Genomic DNA, 19,177 nt, shown 5'->3' on the forward strand with positions numbered 1-19,177 from the left:
TGGGGGGGGGTGTCTGTTTGGGTTTTTTTGTTTTGTCCTTTTAGGGCCACACCCATGGCATATGGAAGTTCCCAGACTAGGGGATGAATCAGAGCTGCACACACACCACAGCCACAGCAACATGGGATCCAAGCCACAGCCGTGACCTCCACCGCAGCTTGTGGCAACTTCAGATCCTTAACCCCCTGAGCAAGGCCAGGGATTGAGCCCACATCCTCCCAGACGCTATATCAGGTTCTTAACCCACTGAGCCATAAAAGAAACTTCCCAGATATTACTTTCTTTATAGTTGGGGGGAAAAGTTAATGCCAGTAGGAACCGAGACCCAACATGGGAAATCCTTATTATTGCATAATTTAAAAACCTTTTTATCAGGCATGAAAGGAATCCTTTTCTTCAATTATATGGAAACTTGTCTAAAACCTTCCTATCAAAGTCTAGCAGTTCGGACCTAATTCACTATGAAAATATGCTTGTCTATTTCCTCCTCACGTGGAATGTGGTTCCCACAGGGACTGGGCCGTACACGCCACACTGTGCAGCACCTCCTGGTATAAACCACAGAGGAGCACATTGAGACAGCTGATGGCCCCTCTTCCTGCAGCTTCCTGAGCCCCCTCCCCTGCCCCCCACAGCTTCACCCCTCCTGCAGCTCCTTGGTGGCCCCCAGCAGACCCCTTCTGCCCAGCTGTGACCCTGGGGCCAAGTCCTAGGTCCCAGTCCGCCCTTGAAGACTGGCCTGTGGGGTCCTTTCAACACTCCCGCAGTTCCGTCCATGCAGGGAGACAGCTCCCAGGGTCCTGTCCCGTTCCAGCTGCCTCCCAATACACCCAGTGTCCTACAACTTTCCGTTTCAAAAATTAAGCTCGCGCTCGTTTCCAAAAAGCCGGCCTTTCCCCTCTGCACTCCCCTCTGTGACGAAGACGGCGCCACTCGGGCCTCAAGAGCGGGGCCAGCACTGCGGCCCTCAGTCTCCGCCAGGACACCCACACCCCCGGCCGTGGGCCTCAGGAAGGCCTCTAAAATCAGCCCAGCTTCTGCCCCACCTGTTCCACACGTGCGAACCCACAGATCAGATTAGGTACAGATTCACTACCAACCGATGGGTCACAGTTACCACCCTGAGAACAACCCTCCTCCTCCCACCTGGCCCAGGGCCCCCGCCTGCACCCCCGTCCACTCTCCCAAAGGGGGTCCCCTGTCTAAAGAGCCACGTGACTCGTCCCTCACCAGCCCCAACAGCAGTGCCTCCTGCCGCCTGGTGCCAGCCTTTTACCCTGGAGAACCAGCCCCGCAGAACCACCTCTGTCTGTCAGACCAAACACGGGGGCTGGTTTCTACACGTTACCCTCATGGCTACATATTCCCAGGCAGGTGTCACGTGCACATGTGTCTGGGAACGGGCTGACCACCTGCACTGGTGGTGTACCTGGGCAGGCCAGCCAGCGCCCCCAGCCTCGGTCACCTCCACACATGGCCTGTGTCGCCATGCTGTGCTTCCCCCTGCCCTGCACTCCGCCTGGCTGGTGCCCTGCCCACTCCTCACCCTGTCTCCTCACCATCAACCCCCTTTCCTCACCCTGCTGCCAGGCCCACCCGCCTCTTTCAGCCATCACACCCTGGCCCGTCACCTACCAGAACGTCGCCACCTGGAGCCCACCTCCTCTCCCCCTAGCCTCCGAGCGCATCACTGCCCTACGCAGTGGTACCATCTCACCCCCAGATGGCCGGGTGGGGTGAGGCAGAGCTATGCTGCCTCCTCTCCCCAACCCTCCAGTTGGCACAGAGGATGCTCTGAGGGGAGGCCGTCTGTCCATCCATGCCCTGGCACTCGAGATCTTTTAGAGGCGTGCTCAGCCTGGATGCAACACTCATCATGACACTAAAGTCCCTCAGCTCGGCAAACTCCCAATACTCACCATTCCTCACCGCAAGCGATGTGGCCACAAGCCAGCCAATCTGGCATTTAGCTGTTCATTTTGCATCTGTCTTTTTTTTTTCTTTTCCCAGAATGGAAATCCCTGTTATCATCAGATTAGATAAGCAACACAGTCTGATTTTTAAAAATAATCACGGTATAAAAATAATAAAGGAGACAACGGTAGAAGGGAATGCGGTAACCCCATGACTCAAAGGTAACACTCCGCCTGTGGATACGTGCTTCCCACTTTTAAAACGTATTATTTCATAAATACAATCCTCATGTTTAAATGATTTCATTAGCTTTTGCCCCACCTAACAGTAAGTGTGCTGACTCCCCTGTTGACACTTTAGAGTGTCACACTGTGTGACCGACCATTCAGCACTGCATTTGCCCAACCCCCTTCTGAGTCTTCCTCCCTCTCAACAGGCAGCAAGGAAGTCTTCTCCATGGGTAGGTGCCCACCTTCTCCCTCCCTAACTAGAGTTAACTCCTGAGCAGTCCTGGACCCCAGAGGGTTCATGGGTTACTTCCCATACATGTTGCAACTGCCTGCCCCGCCCTATGCCCACGCCCACCCCCTGCCCTGAAGATGAAATCCATTTCCACAGACCCCGCCCAAGGCAGTTTTCTACTCTTCCCTCCCAGACCCTGACTTAGTAAAAGTAAAAACCACACCACTCTAATTCATTGGAAGCACTGCGGGATGACCTAACGGCACTGATCTTCACTACCGGACTGCTTGTCATTTGTGAAATAAGACAGAGATTTTTTGAACTGCACTGTCCAACCTAGTTGCCAGCAGCCATATGTGACCATTTAATTAAAATTAAATGAAATATAAAAATCCAGTTCCTCAGTGGCACTAGCCACACTTCAAGCACCAAGAAGCCCAATGTGGACTGCTGCTACCATACTGGATGGCAGAGATGAATAACACTGGTTGTCATCATCTGGAAGCTTCTGTTGGACAGAGCTGCTCTAGAAACTGGAAACCAGTATACTCTCCACCAAAAAAACACATCAAAATGTGCCTTCACACACAAGATGTAAGCCAGGGGCCAACACTATGAAAGCTCTTTTACCCCCACCCAGGGATGAGTTTGTGATGGGTCCCTCCCATCCTGTATCCAGTCTCCATAGCAACCAAGAAGGGAGGGAAAGGTAACTGAGTAGTAACTGGGGAGCAGTCTTGACTGCTGTATTGTCCAATGCTTTGTCACTAACCTCAACAAAACAAACACCACCCCTCTAAGCAATAAATAAAAAGTTAGGACACTACACTATTCTATCATGAAGCTAAATACTTCTCATACCTCTGGGTTTCTGTTTTCAAGTATCCCCAAATCAGAATCACCTGAATCAGAAAGGAACGGCAATTTTTAAAAGTAAAATTAGAAGTTATTCAAAAGCCTCAGACACTCAAAAATAGAAGAGCTATAAAGATAAAACTGAATAAATGAAATCCTACGCTTGGTTAATTGCACTATTAATTTCGGTCTTACAAGCAGAATGTCACTCCAGCTCACAACACTCCTTTGCTCTTCAACTATTTTTCCCTCCACATTTTGCCAAACCCCTAACAGAATCAGGTTAAGACTAAGGAGGATGAAGGTTAAAAGGCAGAGTGGCAGTGGCCAACTGCCCACTCAACTTGGGAAATGTTGCAGCCGCTAAACTAAACGTTCGGTTCAGGAAAGTACCACCATAAACGTTCCAGCTGATTCATCCTGTTCACATCATGACAACTAATAGACATGTTGTAATCACCCAAGAAGCAAAGGCGCCTAATTTCAGAGAAGACCACAAATGAAAGCAGATCACTTCCCATCAGGAGAAAAGGAGGCGGGAATGCCATTTGGCCCTGAGAGCCAGAGGGACAACTCAACTCAATCCACAAGGGTCGGGGGGACAGAGACCAAAGGGGACCCAGGCATTATGGAGGCTCAAGGAATAAGAAGGGGAGGGAAATGTAAAGATAGCCTTTTTTTTTTTTTTTTGTATTTTTAGGCACATGGAGGTTCCCAGGCTAAGGGAGCAATGCGGGATCCTTAACCCACTAAGCAAGGCCAGGGATCTAACCCGAAACCTCACAGTTACTAGTTGGATTCGTTTCCACTGTGCCACAATGGGAACTCCTAGAAATCGTCTTAACTGGCTTTATAATAAAGCCAAGGAGTTGAGACCAAGACACTATCAGACATTTATCCGGTTAATTTGTTTGCCACGTTTCACTCCTGTTGGTGAGGCCCATTCAACCCTGCCGTCTTAAACTCAAATGCCTTTCTATGCATTTCCGTGCTGTCCTCTGGAACAGGACGAAAGGAAGCCAGCGCCCAGATAACTGGGCAGGAGAGCACAGGGGGCATCAACCCCAACCGAGCAAAATGACAGGGGCACAGACATCAAGGCCAAGGGGGAAAGGGGCCACAGCCCCACTGCAAAGAGAGCCAGGGTTTCAAAAAAAGGAACAACACAGGGAAGACACAAGGAGAAGGAGAGTGTCTGAAGCTGTGGTCCCCAGGAGGAGACAGGAGCTTGTCGCTCTGGCTGCCAGGATTCAGGGCGGGGAACAGGGGGAGGTGAGCTGCAGGTGTTTTACAGCAGGGAGAAGAGCAGCTTGTTTCATCGCACAGCGACGAAACGCAGAATACATGAAGTCGGTCCTCAAGTCTAGAACTTAAAATATCCTTATGCTACGCCTTAAACAGGAGACAGTGACACTGTGCAGTGAGTGAAACCATTCCCTAGCGATCCGGGATTCGGTCCTGAAGGCCGAGGAGCTCCGGGTGGCCCGGCCGCGTCTTCACCTGGCCCAGGTGAGCGTCCTGAGACCGAGGAGCGAAGCACTTAGGCAGCGCCCAGACCAACGGAGGGCGCTCCTCGGCCGTCTTCGAGGAGCGGCTCCAGCGGGTCCCACCTGAGAGCCGCTCGCCACTCCCCCGCGGCTGGGAGGGCGGCTGCTGCTCTCGCTCGGGGGGGCTGGAGGTGGCCGGCGCGGCCAGCCCTCGGGCGCAGCGTCCCCACCCCGCAGACGCCGGGGGCGCGGTGCCACCGCACGCGGCGGGGGTCTCGGGGCCCGGCTCTGCGTCTCCGCTCTCCTGACGCCGCCGCCCGGCCGCCCCGCCCGCGTCAGGGGCCCCGTCGGACCCTTACCTGCTCAGGGCCTCGGAGGCTGTCCCGCGGGGGCCCCAGGAGCGCGCACAGCTCCAACAGTCCCCAGGGCAGCTCCAGGTGCTGCGGCGCGGCCTCCGCCATGACTGCTCCACGGCCGCGGCCGGCTGGGCGCACCCTGCTCGGGCGCCTCGGGCTACCTGGCCCCGACCCCGCGCCGCAGCCGCGCCTCCGCCCGCCGCCTGGCCCAGCGCCCGCGCGATGAGCAGCCGGCGGCGGGAGCGCCGTCCGCGGGGCGGGGCCTGCGGGAGGGGCGGGGGCCTGCGGGAGGGGCGGGGCCTGCGGGAGGGGCGGGGTCTGGGCGGGTGGCGGGGCCTGGAGTTCCCGGACCGGGAGGGGCGGGGCCTGGTGGAGAGGGGCGGAGCCTGGCGGGGCCCGGAGGGAGGTCGTCATTTCCGAACCCGCCCGGCGGGCCCGGGCGCGTGCGCGGCATCTGCAAGCCCAGCCCCTCCGTCGGCCCGGTCTCTCTCTGTCCGCTCCCCCTCCCCGGGGAACCGAGGAAGGGGTGGGCGAGGTCCTCAGGTGGCGCAGGAGGGCGCCAGCCCCACGGGCGGAAGGTGCGAGAGTGTCTTACTCCCACAAGGCTCCGGACCCTCCCTGGAAGGACTAAGGCCAGGGCCCCTCCTACTGCCGCCGACTCCGGGGAGCCCTCCTTCGCGCAGGGCTGCGAAATTGGCCGGGTGTGGGTGGCAGGAAAGGCAGACGGGGAAAGGGTGCCTGGTTAAGAACTCCGGGTTGTAACCTAAGGCTATTCAAGTTTGCTTGGAGGTTGAGTAAAGTAGGAAAGGGGGCGGGGGTGGGCGCCGCTAGAATGGAACCCGGGGAGCGATGGAGTGAGGAGGGTCTGAAGATGAACAGGGACCCTCCCCCGCCAGCTCCAGGCCTGGCTTGATCCCAAAGGCTGGGGCTGGTCTGGGTGCCAAGACACAGAACTTGGAGGCGACCCAGGTCCGCGGTTCTGGCTTTGCCTCTTGGGCAGCATCTATAAAACCGAGTGTGAAATGATTCCAAAGGAACTTTTCTAGTTCTATTAATCTATGATTCTTTTTTGAAAAATCTGAAATGTTTAAGTAATAGTGTCAGGGGGGTGCGCTGCATCCGGAGGCAGGATTCCTTCATCCTTTCCAGCCTGGTGAGGCCACTCAGAGGATTTGTGTTTCAGGATTAAGTCACGTGACGATCCTGAGTCACAGCTGGTTCTTACTCAGGTCTGGGGGCTGCCCAGAATCCCTGGCTCTCATCTGTGAGTTGTGACCAGTGGTTGCAGCCACTGACTTCAGAAGAAGGACAGATTTTGCTCATACTGGCCTGGCTCTCTCTGCCTTGTTCTGGTTGTTGGTGGCCTCAGCAGAGGGCAGAGTGGAGTCTGCCCCCTGGGTATCCACAGTGCTCAGAAAAAACACCTACAGATGCCGTTAGAGGTGCGACCTGCCCTCGAAAGGCAGCAAAGACCCAGGCTGGCATATGGCCCCTGTGCAGGCTGTGACAGCCGAGCTCCTCAACGGCCTTAAGCCTTGGCTTCCTGTTTGTCCAAACACCTCAGGCGTGGCCAGGATTGTCGGTGGGGACCCAGGGAGGTTCAAGCAGGAGCAGGTGTCCCTTTTCCTCCATGAAGTGGAGGACTTAAGGAAGGGAGCTCCAGGTCGGGTGGGATGAGCTCCTAGCTTTTTCATTTGTCCCTGTTGCTCATTCTGCAGGGACTTCCAAAGTGCCTGCGGAAAGGTTTGCCCCAGCCTTGGGAGTGTGCTAATGAGGTTGGAGAGAGAAGCGGAGATAACCAGCAACCAAAATCCCAGGAGCAAGAAAGGGTCACTTAGAGGCTGACGATGCAGATAAGGGGACCAGAGGAGAGGGAGGAGCAAAGCCTGGCTGACCAGAGCACCTGCCCAGGCGGGGGTTATCGCCGAGGCACCTGAGAGTCAGGGAAAGCACAGCTCCGATTGGCTAGAGAACTTGCTGGCACAGTGCCCGCCGTACAACAGGCTTTTCCTGAGTCGGCTGCCCCTCCCCTTCCTCCCCCAGCCTGTGGAATTTGTTTGCTGTTTTGTCCAGCTCTCGGGATTACTATGCAGTACTATGAAAATACTTTGCCAACCCTAAAGAATTGATACAGAAATAGGGGGCGAGCACAATGCTGTGACTCAATGACACTAAATGTTCCCTTTGAAATGGTTATTTTTCAGGTGAGGAATTTCACCTCGATCAATTATTTTTTTAATGGCATTTATGAGGCCTGCAGTCTGTCAACACTTCTTTGGGCATTGTAGAAAGGGTTTAGGCATGAACCACAATTCTTTTGAAAAAACATTGGGGGTTGAGGGGAGAGCGTCATAACATTGGATTTGGCAGTGATTCCTTACATACGACATCAAAAGCACAGGCAATGGAGGAAAAATAGACGAATTCACCAAAACTGAAAACTTTTGGTGCATCCATGGGCACTCTGAAAAAAGTGAAAAGGCAGCAACCTGCAGAACAGGAGAAAATGTTTGAAAATCATATATCAACTAAGGAACTAATATTCCACAGCTTAGCAACAAAGGAACCCAGTTTTAAAAACTGGACAAAGGCTTGAACAGGCATGTCTCCAAAGAAGGTATACAGATGGCCACAAAGCCCAGGAAAAGGCACCAGAGAGACACAAATCAAAACTCCAGTGAAACACCACCTCACACCCATTAGGAGGGTCACTATTAAACCAACCAACCAACCAACCAACTCAGAAATAGCCCGTGTTGGCCAGGATATGGAGAAACTGGAATGCTTGCACGTTCTGGTAGAAATATAAGATGGAACAGCCAGTCACTGTGGAAATGGTGTGACTGCCCCTCAAAAAATTAAAAATAGAATATTACCATTTGATCCAGCAGTTCCACTTCTGGGTGGGTGCCAAAAAGAACTGAATCAACTATAATAAAAAAAATCAACTGTAATAAAAAATTTTTAAAAAAGGAATTGAAACCAGGGAGTTTAAGAGGTGTTTGTACACCCACGTTCCCAGCAGCATTTTTCAGAATAACCAAAAGGTGAAAACAACTCAAGTGTCCCTCAATGGACAGACGGATAAAGAGAGATTTTTTTCAATGAAAACTGGGAGCCCACTCTAGGTCACACATCTATCCATGGTTTAGCGCACGGGTGCACGGCTTTCTCAACTTTTTCCCATGCTTTTCAGAGCCATGTGTGAACGTGAAGTGGTATCTTGATATGCGGATATAAATCTACAAGTTCAACCAATTTATTCAGGACATTGTGGTTGGTGTGTGAAAGTGAAATGGTCTCCAGTTTAAACACCTCACAGCGACAGCAACAAAAGTAGGGACATATGTGTGGGACGATCAGTGTTCTGCTCTAGAGCAAAGTCACTTTGTCCCTTGAAGAAACGGAGGAAGGGTGCTGGTGACCCGTAGGAGCTGCCCATGTGACAGCTGTGGACAGACCAGCCATCTGTCACCCCTGCATTAAAAGTCAAACCCTGCAGTGCAATGGGATCAGCAGTGTCTTAGGAGCACTGGAACGCAGATTTGAACCCCAGCCCGGCACGGTGGATTAAGGAGCTGGCATTGCCACAGCTGCAGGCTAGGTGGCACCTGCAACTGGGATCTAATCCCTGGCCCAGAACTCCATATACTGCGGGTGGCCAAAAAAAAAAAGTCCCCGGGAGCCCCATTTGAGTGCCACAGCTCCACCTCTCCCTATGCCCCTCCTGTGCTCCCCAGACCCTCATCAGCGTCTCCCCCACCCCCAAACATGGGGCACTTTCAGTCTTCCCTGCAGGCTGCCTAGGAAACACGTTGCCCGCTCTGGCCTGCACCCACCCCAGGTCACCTCCCCCCACCCCCCACCCCCGTGGGAAGCTGGGCTCCCCTCTGAACTCCAGAACCCTCTGATCTGGATTCCAGCCTCCTTCTCAATTGCCAGCTGCAAATCCCAGTTCCAGTATTTGCTATGTATTTGATCCTGGACAAGCTACTTCATCCCTCTGGGCCTCAGTTTCTCATCTGTTAAATGGGGATACTCATAGAAGGTACTATGATAGTACCTACTTCGCAGGCTTGTTCTGAGGGTCCAGGGTCACGGAGACTACCGTTAACGGCACAGTCTCACTGTCTCCTATCAACATTGACAGGAATTGTTCACAGCCCCCCCCCAGGTGATGGCAGGTAGGGACCAGGCCACGTTGACACACATAACCCCAAAGTACCTGGCCCGAACACCCACACGCAGCAAGCACGCGGTACTTGCTCTCTGAGGCACTCAGCAGCCTTCGGAGGCACTTTACCAGGTTACAACTCTTTTTCAAACATTTAAATTACTTTTCCTCACAAAAACTTTGAGGAAGGGCTTAGCTGGTTCTCCACACAAAAATGTAAGCCGAGCTTCAACACTTCTTGGGAAAGTGCAGTCACGAATCTGTAAGCCAAGAAAAAGACAGTCCAGGAAAACAGTTTTCTGCTGGAAATGAGGGACCAGCCTGTGGAGAGAAGAATGTTTAACACTTAGAAATCAGAGGTAACCCTCCACACTCAAGCCCCTCGTACTGGCTGTCTGAGCTAGGATGTCACGTCCCCTCCCGAGCCTGGGTTTCTGCATTTCTCTCCGGGTGTTTACGGAGCACCTACTTGTGCCTGGTCCTGTCGTAATAGCCAGGAACACAAAGAATAAAATACAAAATATCATCTACCTGGACTTGCTATTCCCATCATGGCTCAGCAGAAACAAATCTGACTAGCATCCATGAGGACACAGGTTCGATCCCTGGCCTCGCTCCGTGGGTTAAGGATCTGGTGTTGCCGTGAGCTGTGGTGTCGGTGGCAGACACAGCTCAGATCCTGAGTTGCTGTGGCTGTGGTGTAGGCTGGTGGCCACAGCTCTGATTTGACCCCTAGCCTGGGAACTTCCATATGCTGCAGGTGTGGCCCTAAAAAGACAAACACATGGGCACACACATGAGTTCCCACTGTGGCGCAGCAGAAACCCGATCAGTATCCAAGATTCAGGTTTGATCCCTGGCCTCAGTGGATTAAGGATCCGATATTGCTGCGAGCTGTGGTGTAGGCTGGCAGCTGTAGCTCTAATTTGACCCCGAGTCTGGGAACTTCCATATGCTGCACCTGCGGCACTAAAAATGAAATGTGTATATATATATATTTTATATATATTTATAGAGACAAGCCCCTCCCCTGCCCAGGGAAGTCCCAGTACAGCAAATGTGTGTTCAGTGGAGGGTGGGAAGCAGAAGTTGTTTGGAATTGGGGGAAGTGCCCCAGGGAGACTCAGGCAAGAGAAGAACCCCAAAACCCACCTTGAAAGGTAAAGAGGCTTTTTCCCAGGGGAAAGAAGCCCAGAGGGCACAGCAGGCAAAGCAGAGGGAACAGTGTGGTGTGTGTGCAGAGGCCTGGGAGCAGGCACTTGGATCCCGCAGCATGGGAGCTGGTGAGGGACAGGTCTCACGCCCCCTGCTCTGCCCCAGCCCCTGCGACGGCCCCCAGTGCATTCCTCAGGGAGGGCTGAAGGTGGCTGGAGAGGGGGCAGGACCAGACCAGGAAGGCTGGGGCACCACCCACGCTCAGGAGGCAGGCATCTACCTGGGGATCAAGGCAAGTAGCTGAGGACTTTGACCAGGAAAGGAAGGGCCCAGATAGGTACTTGAGAAGGCTGAGTCGGGCTGCAGAGCAGAGACGGGAAATGGAACGGGCACAAAAGGTCTCTTCACACCTGCCGCAGGAAAGAATCCCATGGAAGGATTCAGCAACCCCCCCACTAGGCCCTTCCCCAAACTGTGGAGGACAGCGGGTTGGCCGCAGGCACCCCAGGCAATGTAAGGCACAGCCCGGGTTCAAACCCCCCCCCCCCCGCCCCCCAGCTGATGCTACATTTTGTCAGTTGCGCCTTCAGCCCTCCCCAAGGAATGCACTGGGGGCTGTTGCAGGGGCTGGGGCAGAGCAAGGGGCATGAGACCTGTCCCTCACCAGCTCCCATGCAGCGGGCTCCAAGTGCCTGCTCCCAGGCCTCTGCACACACTTTCCTCCCTCACGTGAAAACATGGAGCTCCGCCTGACAACTTGACAAACGTTTCCTGCCCACTGGGTGCCAACCCCTGTCGCTCCCAACGGCTCTGGTGCACAGTAGGGCTGAATTCAAATCTGCCCTGACGTGGACCTGGCCAGGGCTGACAGGCCAAGAGACTCGGGGCAAGCTGTCGCCAGCGCCCTGCCCTGCGTCCGGCATAAAGTAGCAGATGCACAGGAGTATTTGATAAATAAAAGAATACATTCCCAGGATCCAACCGTGCAGAACCTCACTGACCTAATATTAAGGAAAGAACAAAATCACAGGAAACACACACCATGACGCCACTCCACAAAGCCCAAGCGCAGGTGAAACACACACACCATGAAGAGCAAGGGATGGTGACACGACATTCAGAGAGGGAACAGGCTCAGCTCTGCGGTCCTTCGTGGGTGGGGCAGGGGTGTCCCTGTGAGAATGAGTCTCTGGAAGCACTTTATCAGAAGAAAGAGAAAGTCAGTAGTTTCATCTATTTCTGGGCCACTGCTGTGTTTCAAAGAATGCCACTGCAGCGAAGATACTTCCCCAAATTCAATGCCAAGCAACCGGCCCAGACCTCAGTCCCGAGAAGGGGGCCTGGAGCTGGGGAAAGACTGAGAGAATGAGAATGAGAAGGAAACGTGTGACTTCCAAGGGAGAGAGGGGAGCTCGCCCACCGCCTGCGGGCCCCCGACGGGCTGGCGGCCAAGGGGACGCCCACTTTGGAACTCCACTGCCCTCAAGAAGGGTCATCCTTAAAGAAAATTGTAGGAAGGGAAGGAGGGCGGAAGGGAGACCTTGGAGCCTTTGGCCCGGGCACCAGGAGCCCGTGGAGACTCCCAGGGAGACTAGCCGCAGTGCAGAGCAGCCGGGTTGGGGCCCCCACGGCCGGGTGGCCACACTCATCCTCCTCCGTGAAAAGGCAGACAGGAAGCTGCGGTCGACTGCTGCCGTGTGCTCGGGCGGGCGGAGCGGACAGATGTGAGAACTGTCTTAACTCATCCGGACTGGGAATCAAGACAAATAAAAATAGAGAGCTAACAGTAAATGTGTGGGAAAGGGGAAGTCAGGTACCAGCCCGCCCGAGGGCCCACGAGGGAAGCTCAGGGTCATTCAAGGTTATTTCCCACTGCACCCGCTACACCAGCTGTTCCCGCTGTCCTGGAATGCCCTCTCTCCTTTACTCCCCGGATAACTCTGACTTAACCTTGCTTTGGCTCAGATACTGCCTCCTCCAGGAAGCCCTCCCTCCCTGCCTGCTTCCTGTACCCAGGCTGTGGCCCCCCTCCCCACCACCTCACACCTCTTAAGTTGTTATTGTGTCCCTCTGACCTTGAGGCTCCCAGCCCCTGTGCCTGCCCTTAGGCTTCAACTTAGTAACCAACCTGACCTCTCGGTTGATCCTGGCTCCAGAGCCTCAGCTCAGCCCCTCTCACAAGGGCATGTTCCTGCCCTGCACCCAGACCAGTGGAAGGGCACTGGAGGCAGAAGGACCTGCCACCAGCCCCAGCTCTGTTCTTCACTAGCTGCGATGGCACTGCAGACCCCAGGGCGTGAGAGCAAAGGGGACTCTCAGTAAATGCCAACACCCGGCTCCACTTGGGCCCTGACTGCCCTCCTTGGGACCTTCTGCACGCTGCAGAGCCCGGCTGGGGCAGACGAAGCTGCAGGCCGCCAGTAGTGATCGTGCACCAGCAGCTGGTTGCCCACCTAATTGGTGCTTTAGTGCACAGATGTATTCTTGTGTGTTTTGTTTTGTTTTTTTTTTCTTTTTTAGGGCTGCATGGAGGTTGCCAGGCTAAGGGTTGAATCAGAGCTGTAGCTGCCGGCCTACACCACAGACACAGCAATGCCAGATCCTTAACCCACTGAGCAAGGCCAGGGATCACACCCACAACCTCATGGTTACTAGTCAGATTCGTTTCCACTGCGCCACAACGGGAACTCCAGGTGTGCTCTCTTATCCAGGACCCCATGGCCCGTGGCCAGGTGTCACCCATTTGGCAGATCAGGTCCTGCAGGCCTGCAAAGCGAGCCCCTTACCCATGAGCACACAGTGCTCAGTGTGGGCACGCAGAGACACCTGGAGGTTGGTCTGAGCCAGAGCCCAGACCCTGCCCATGGCCAACCTGCCCACCTGAGGCCCCTCTGCAGGTGGTTAACCATCCCTCCCACACCAGAAGGCCAGCATTAGAAGGGAATTTCAGACCATTTGGCCAAACTCAGCTCTAACTCCCCTGGGGGGCAGTGAAGGTTCAAAACTGGAAACAGGGAGTTCCCGTCGTGGCGCAGTGGTTAACGAATCCGACTAGGAACCATGAGGTTGCGGGTTCAGTCCCTGCCCTTGCTCAGTGGGTTAACGATCCGGCGTTGCTGTGAGCTGTGGTGTAGGTTGCAGACACGGCTTGGATCGCGCGTTGCTGTGGCTCTGGCGTAGGCCGGCGGCTACAGCTCCGATTGGACCCCTAGCCTGGGAACCTCCATATGCCACAAAAGCGGCCCAAAGAAATAGCAAAAAAAAAAAAAAAAAAAACTGGAAACAGCCCCTTCCCATCATAAGAATGCATTTCTGCGACAGGGGATTAATCCAGTGAGGCTCTTTTTTTTTTTTTTTTGGTCTTTTTAGGGCCGCACCTGTAGCATATGGAAGTTCCCAGGCTAGGGATGAAATCGGAGCTGTAGCTGCTGGCGTACACCACAGGCACAGCAACGCCAGATCCGAGCCACATCTGCCACCTGCACCGCAGCTCACCTTAATCCACTGAGCTGGGAACTCCCAGTGAGGCTCTTGAATGGGTCCTGAGTAGGGCACACTCTCTCCCATCTGCCCAGGAGGGTGGTCCTTCCCCACCCACAAGAAGGGCGGGGCCTCCCAGAGATGCTGCCCACCCCCCCAAGTGGGGCTGGGGTGGCCCAGGCAGTTTGAGCCTCATCAAAAACTCTTCCTGGTCCCTTGGGCCAGCTCAGGTCAGAGTGGCTGCTGGGCTTTCCTGTCCCTCTTCTGTCCGTCCTCACGTCCAAACCCAAAGCCAGGCTGAGCCCAGGGTCAAGGACTGGCAGAGGCCAGCAGGCCCAGCTCCTGCCCAGCCCAGTGGCTTCTCTCTCAACTGGCCCTCAAAGCCACCAACACGTCTCCGGGGTGTGGGAGGGGGGATGTGGGGGGGGGGGCGGTGCGCGCGTGTACGGGGGATATTGAGAACCACCCGAGGAGGGCCCTGGACCTGAGTCTCTCCGCCCGGTCCTCCACCCACCTGTCACCCGCTGAGACAGCCTTTTCAAGCACCTGGAGCCCTTCCAAGAACCACACACCAGTCTTCGCGGAAGGAAGCAGCCCCTCCCACGTCTAGGAACTCCCCCACCGCCCCGCCCCGCCCCGCCCCGCCCCGCCCCGCCCCGCCCGCTCCCTGGGAGCCGAGCCCCGCCCAGTGGAGAAGGGGCTGGTGACTGTGGCCTCGGAGAAAGGCTCAGAAGGCCGGCGGGAGTGGGCTGGGGGTGGGTTTGTTTAGGACGTTGTCACTGCCTGAAGGAGGGCTCTCTGCCTGCAGCGGGTTCTGTTTGGGGAGCTCTTCTCCGCCTCTCCCCCACCCGCTGCCCTGTGCACCCGCCCCTTTTCCTGCCGCCTTCCCCTCCACCGACACTCCCCAGGATAGGGGTCACGGGGGACCTAGCAGTGACCCCCCCCAAACCTGCCCTCAGCATTCACCCCGGCCACCGCCACTGGCCCTCACCCCTTCTCTGTGCCTCTCCTGCTCAGTCCCCCACTGGACTGGCCACTCGGGTCTCACCCTGGCCTTGGCATCTGACTGGGGTCTGCACGGTCCACCCGGCTCCATGGACAGTGTAACAAGCTCCACCATTCCCCACAGGCACGTGCATCATGGGCCCTCTGCCTCATGCTCCCCCACCCTGGCACCACACTGGGGGCCCACAAGGTCTGGGGCCAGCCCAGCCTCCTGCAGTGGCCCAGGGCTCCCAGGCTGCACCTCATGCAGGCTTAGCACCCCACACCTGGATGCATCCCCTTCCTCCAGACCTGCCCCCCCAGAGTCCCCATGTCGGGGACCACAGGTCCCCCTTGCTCGGCTGACGGAGCCAGACACCTACCCGCTCCCCCGCTCGCCCGCTCAGCGGCCAGTCCCAGCCCTGGGGGTGCTAAGCCTGACCCCCTAACCCCAGCCTTTCCCACCCCACCCCAGGATGGGATTTGCCCCAGCCCCGAGGGCCTGACAACCCCAGGAGTCTGTGTCAGCCAAGGTCCCTGAGAGGAAACATCGGGGGGGATTAAGCAGGCAAGAAATGTCTCAGGGGACGCCTGGGGGACAGTATGGGGAAGGAGCCGGGAGAGCAGCAGACCCTGGGGTGGAGCAAATAGGGTTCCCCCCAGATTCATGTCCCCCCGGACCCTCAGAACTCTCTACTTGGAAATAATATCTTTGCAGGTGTAATTAGCTAAGTGAAGACAAGGTCGATCTGGGGGGGCCGTGGATCATAGGACTCCTCATGAAAAAGGAGAGAACACAGGTGATGCGGCCACAAGCCAAGGACACTGGGGACACAAGGAGTGCCGAGAGCCACCAGGCGCTGTTAGAGTCCATGGACGCGTGGCTGCTGTGGCCTTCGGGGGCACGGGTTCCTGCCCAGGCCTTGATTTGGGGCTGGCTCCCTGGGGGTGCCCGGAGCTGGTTGGTGGCCCAGCTTGCGGTCTGTGCTCACAACCCTGCTTCAGTGAATGAATAAGCCAGTGCAGTTGCTCCTGCTGCAAAGCTCATCCAGCCGCTGCTGACACTGTTCTCAGGTGTCTGTGGGGTGAAGGCGCTGAACCCCAACCACCAGGTCTCAAGAGCTGGCAGGCTTGCTGGAGATCCCCACTTCCTGCCCCTTTGGAGACAAAGTTTGGCAAAGAGACTGAGAGAAGTGAGGCACAGAGAGTGTTTGCTAAGAGAGAAGATTTCTTCCTGCAGAGAAAGGGGGGGCGGGCTCCAGGCGGGGTGGGGGTGGGGGGGTGGAGGGAGGAGACAGAGAAGGCAAGCACCTCGTGCTTTGGGGGTGGTTTAAATCTCTCGGATGGGGCAGTCCTTCCGGGCTTCCTCTGGCCAGTCATCCTGCTTTGGCCTTGAGTTCACAAGTGGCCTGACTCAGCGCCCCCAGAGTACACAGCAGCTTTCAGCCAAGACAGATTCTAGTGCAGGGTTTCCGGGAAGCTGACAGGGTGTCCTGAGGTCTGGAGCCCCTCCCTTCTCTGACTCCTGAGGGACCTTTCTGCGCATGTGTAGTTCGGGAGGTGTCCTTGACCTCAAGAATGAGAAATATGTGCTCTATCTTTTTGGTGTGTGTGTCTTTTTAGGGCTGCACCCGCAGCATATGGAGGTTCCTAGGCTAGTGGTTGAATGGGAGCTGCGACTGCCGGCCTCCACCACAGCCAAGGCAACTCGGGATCCAAGGTGCATCTGCGACCTATACCACAGCTCATGGCAATGCCAGATCCCCAACCCACGGAGCGAGGCCAGGGATCGAAGCTGCATCCTTAGGGTTCCTGGTTACATTCATTTCACTGCGCCACGGCTGGAACTGCATTTGTTTTCTTCTCTCTCTTTATCTTTTATCCCAGCAGGACGCAGCTCCCCTTGCTCCTGCCATAACCTTTATCTTGAAGTATCTGTCCACGGGGGACAATTCCAGTTGCTCAGCCTGAACCCATCTACCCCTGGCCTCAGGAGCCCTCACGCCAGGCCCCGTGCTGGGCTCTGGAACATTGGGAGGAGCAGGGCGGCCCCAGCGACAGGCAGGCAACCAGTCCTGGAGCACCGGGCGGGCCAGGTGCGCCTCCCCTGCTCCCACCGCCCCGGGGTCCTCTCACCTCACGCCCCTCGCCCACCTGGCTCTCCATCCTGGGAGGCGGTAAGCTCCCCATTCCAGCGCTGCACCCACACGTGGCCCAGCCCTTGTGCCTCCGCCCTACACTTGCTCTATTCCCTGGGTCCCTGGAGCTGGGTTATTCCAGACCTGCGCTGCCCAGCGTGAAAACCAGCCGCAGGTGGGGCTAGCGCCTGATGTGGATGGGTGCGAAGGGAGCCTGCTCTAGATTCCAGAGACGGCGCAGGAGGAGAGGGGAGTGCCTCTGTACTGATTTGGGTGCTGACTCTATGTTGAAAGGAGAGCATCTCAGATATACCGAGTTAAATAAATGTGTTGTCCCTTCACACCCTGTGAATTTCACCCGTTCCTTTTCACTCGGTTCAACACGGCTGCTAAGGTTACATCTGTGGCTGGCATTCTATTTCTCTTGCGTAGCCCTAGTCTGTATCTAATGATCCTTGAAAAGAAAGTCTGGAAAACACGTTCACAAGCGTCACAAGTCCACGCTGACATGAGTGGAGCTGCTATGTGTCAGGAACGCAGAGACAAGCCAGCTGGATGCCTGGCCCCTGGAACCTCCATGGAGGGCCAGGTGCCCACCCTGGGCCAGGCTCCCAGGTGGTCCAGGTGCAGGACTCAGACCCAGGTCTGGGGGGCTGCTCCACGTGCTTGTCCGAGAGCAGGCTGGTGGCTGGCTGAGCGTGGGTGTCCGTGTTCCCTTCTCGGAGACGGGCTGGCACACGGCTGGGTCCCTCTGTGTCTTTCCCTGCCCTAGTGACTGCCTCTAGGTCAAATGAGGTAGTTGGACCCAGGGTGGCCAAGGGGGATCCTGAGCTGCGGTGGGTGTTGCACCCACATGGGGCCGGCCCCCTGCAGCCTCTCGGGTCATGGGCCTCCGCCACATCCCGTCAGACATAGAAGCAGGCGTTGGGTTTATACGGAGGACCCTGCGGTGTCGCCTGTGCTGGGCGGGGTGCTTACAATCATTTTGAACCTATTTTTATTAACCCCTTTTTACAGACATGTAAATGAAAGTGCCAAGTCAACCTGCGATTCTCTTTCCCTTAATGTGAAATCTTTCTTTAGACTGAGGTTCATTTATGTAAAATAAGCTTTCCTTGAATAGACGAAGGGCGCCTCGTGCTGTGACCTCTCCCCACTCTTTGGCTCCCCAGACGGGTCAGAAAGACCATCTTGCCATGTCACCGCGCTGGCTGCCGTTTGGTGACGGATACGAAGCTCTGCAGGACGGTTTTCCTGAAAGCACGTCATTCTCATGGGGACATTTGCCGCCTGATCACGAAAGCTGGGCATCTGTGCTCTGGTCACACTTCCTGGCTCATCTAGACCTGGTGTATTTGACAAATGCTCAGCTGATGATTCCGGGAAAAAAGAAACACCACCCAGAGACACACATAAACCGTACAGGCTGGGAGGCACTTGGCTTCTTCACAATTTGCAAAACTGAGCGGAGCTCCTTTTAAAATACGGGTGTTCGAAGAGATGCTGGTACCTGGCTAACAGCGCCATTTGGCGATTTAGAATGAAAAATTATGTTGTTTATCACGTAATCCTTGCCACACCCGGCAGGTGAGAGAATATCCCATCAACACAAGAGAAACGGGGTGGGCATCTGAGGAGGAGCTGGTGATGAGAGGTGAGGTTTGTGGGGCACCCACCTCCTCTGAGGATCTCTGGCCACCTTCCCACATTGACCTGCCACCACCACACTCTAGGCAGGGGGGTCCTGGTCAAGCCCACTTCATAAAACCCAGGCTGGGAGAAGCCCCGTGGCGAGTCAGAGCTGGAGTCCATAGGATGCCCCATGAGCCCTCGGGTGCAGGGGGATAAAGGACTCATCTTCTGCCACCAAAGCCACCCCTTCAGCTCGAAGCATCTTTGTTACTCAGGCAGGTCCCCCACCTGCCTCCCGTCCATCATTACTGGTGACCACACCCAGGGCTGCCCTCCCATGCCTAGCCTGGCACCCAGCCTCACCATGGTGGAGTGGCCTTTGCACCCAGCTGGGGCCTTGGACTGACCTTGACTGCCCTCCTGAGCGGACGCAGTAGCTGCAGGGAGCTACCAGTCCCCTCGTAGCAGTTCCTCCCCTGGACAGTCATCTGCTGGCCGAGGGGGAGGCGCTCACTGCTGCCTCCTCCTGTGGGAAGTGGC

The 19,177-nt window shown here is 55.9% G+C and overlaps 1 protein-coding gene and 1 long non-coding RNA gene across 6 annotated transcripts in view; both read right to left on the minus strand.

Moving 5' to 3' along the window:
- DENND3 (DENN domain containing 3) overlaps window positions 1-5,269 on the minus strand; it is a 49,139-nt gene extending 43,870 nt beyond the window's left edge. For 2 of the 5 annotated variants that reach the window (XM_047783153.1, XM_047783150.1), the window contains exon 1: window positions 5,078-5,268. In XM_047783153.1, coding sequence (XP_047639109.1) covers window positions 5,078-5,179 — 102 coding nt within the window. In that variant the 5' untranslated portion in view covers window positions 5,180-5,268. Of the gene's footprint in view, window positions 1-5,077 lie in introns of all 5 variants that reach the window. The other 3 variants (XM_047783152.1, XM_047783151.1, XM_047783149.1) reach the window with 2 other exon arrangements.
- A 3,701-nt stretch (window positions 5,270-8,970) lies between these two features.
- On the minus strand, window positions 8,971-14,461 carry LOC125128643 (uncharacterized). Its single transcript, XR_007135299.1, has 3 exons — window positions 14,398-14,461; window positions 11,944-12,153; window positions 8,971-9,569 (listed from the first exon to the last, which is right to left on the minus strand). It is a non-coding gene; the product is annotated as an uncharacterized LOC125128643 (long non-coding RNA).
- Window positions 14,462-19,177: the final 4,716 nt, after the last annotated feature.

Source organism: Phacochoerus africanus, chromosome 6 (assembly GCF_016906955.1).
Source record: "Phacochoerus africanus isolate WHEZ1 chromosome 6, ROS_Pafr_v1, whole genome shotgun sequence".
In the NCBI taxonomy this organism is placed as follows: Eukaryota; Metazoa; Chordata; class Mammalia; order Artiodactyla; family Suidae; genus Phacochoerus; species Phacochoerus africanus.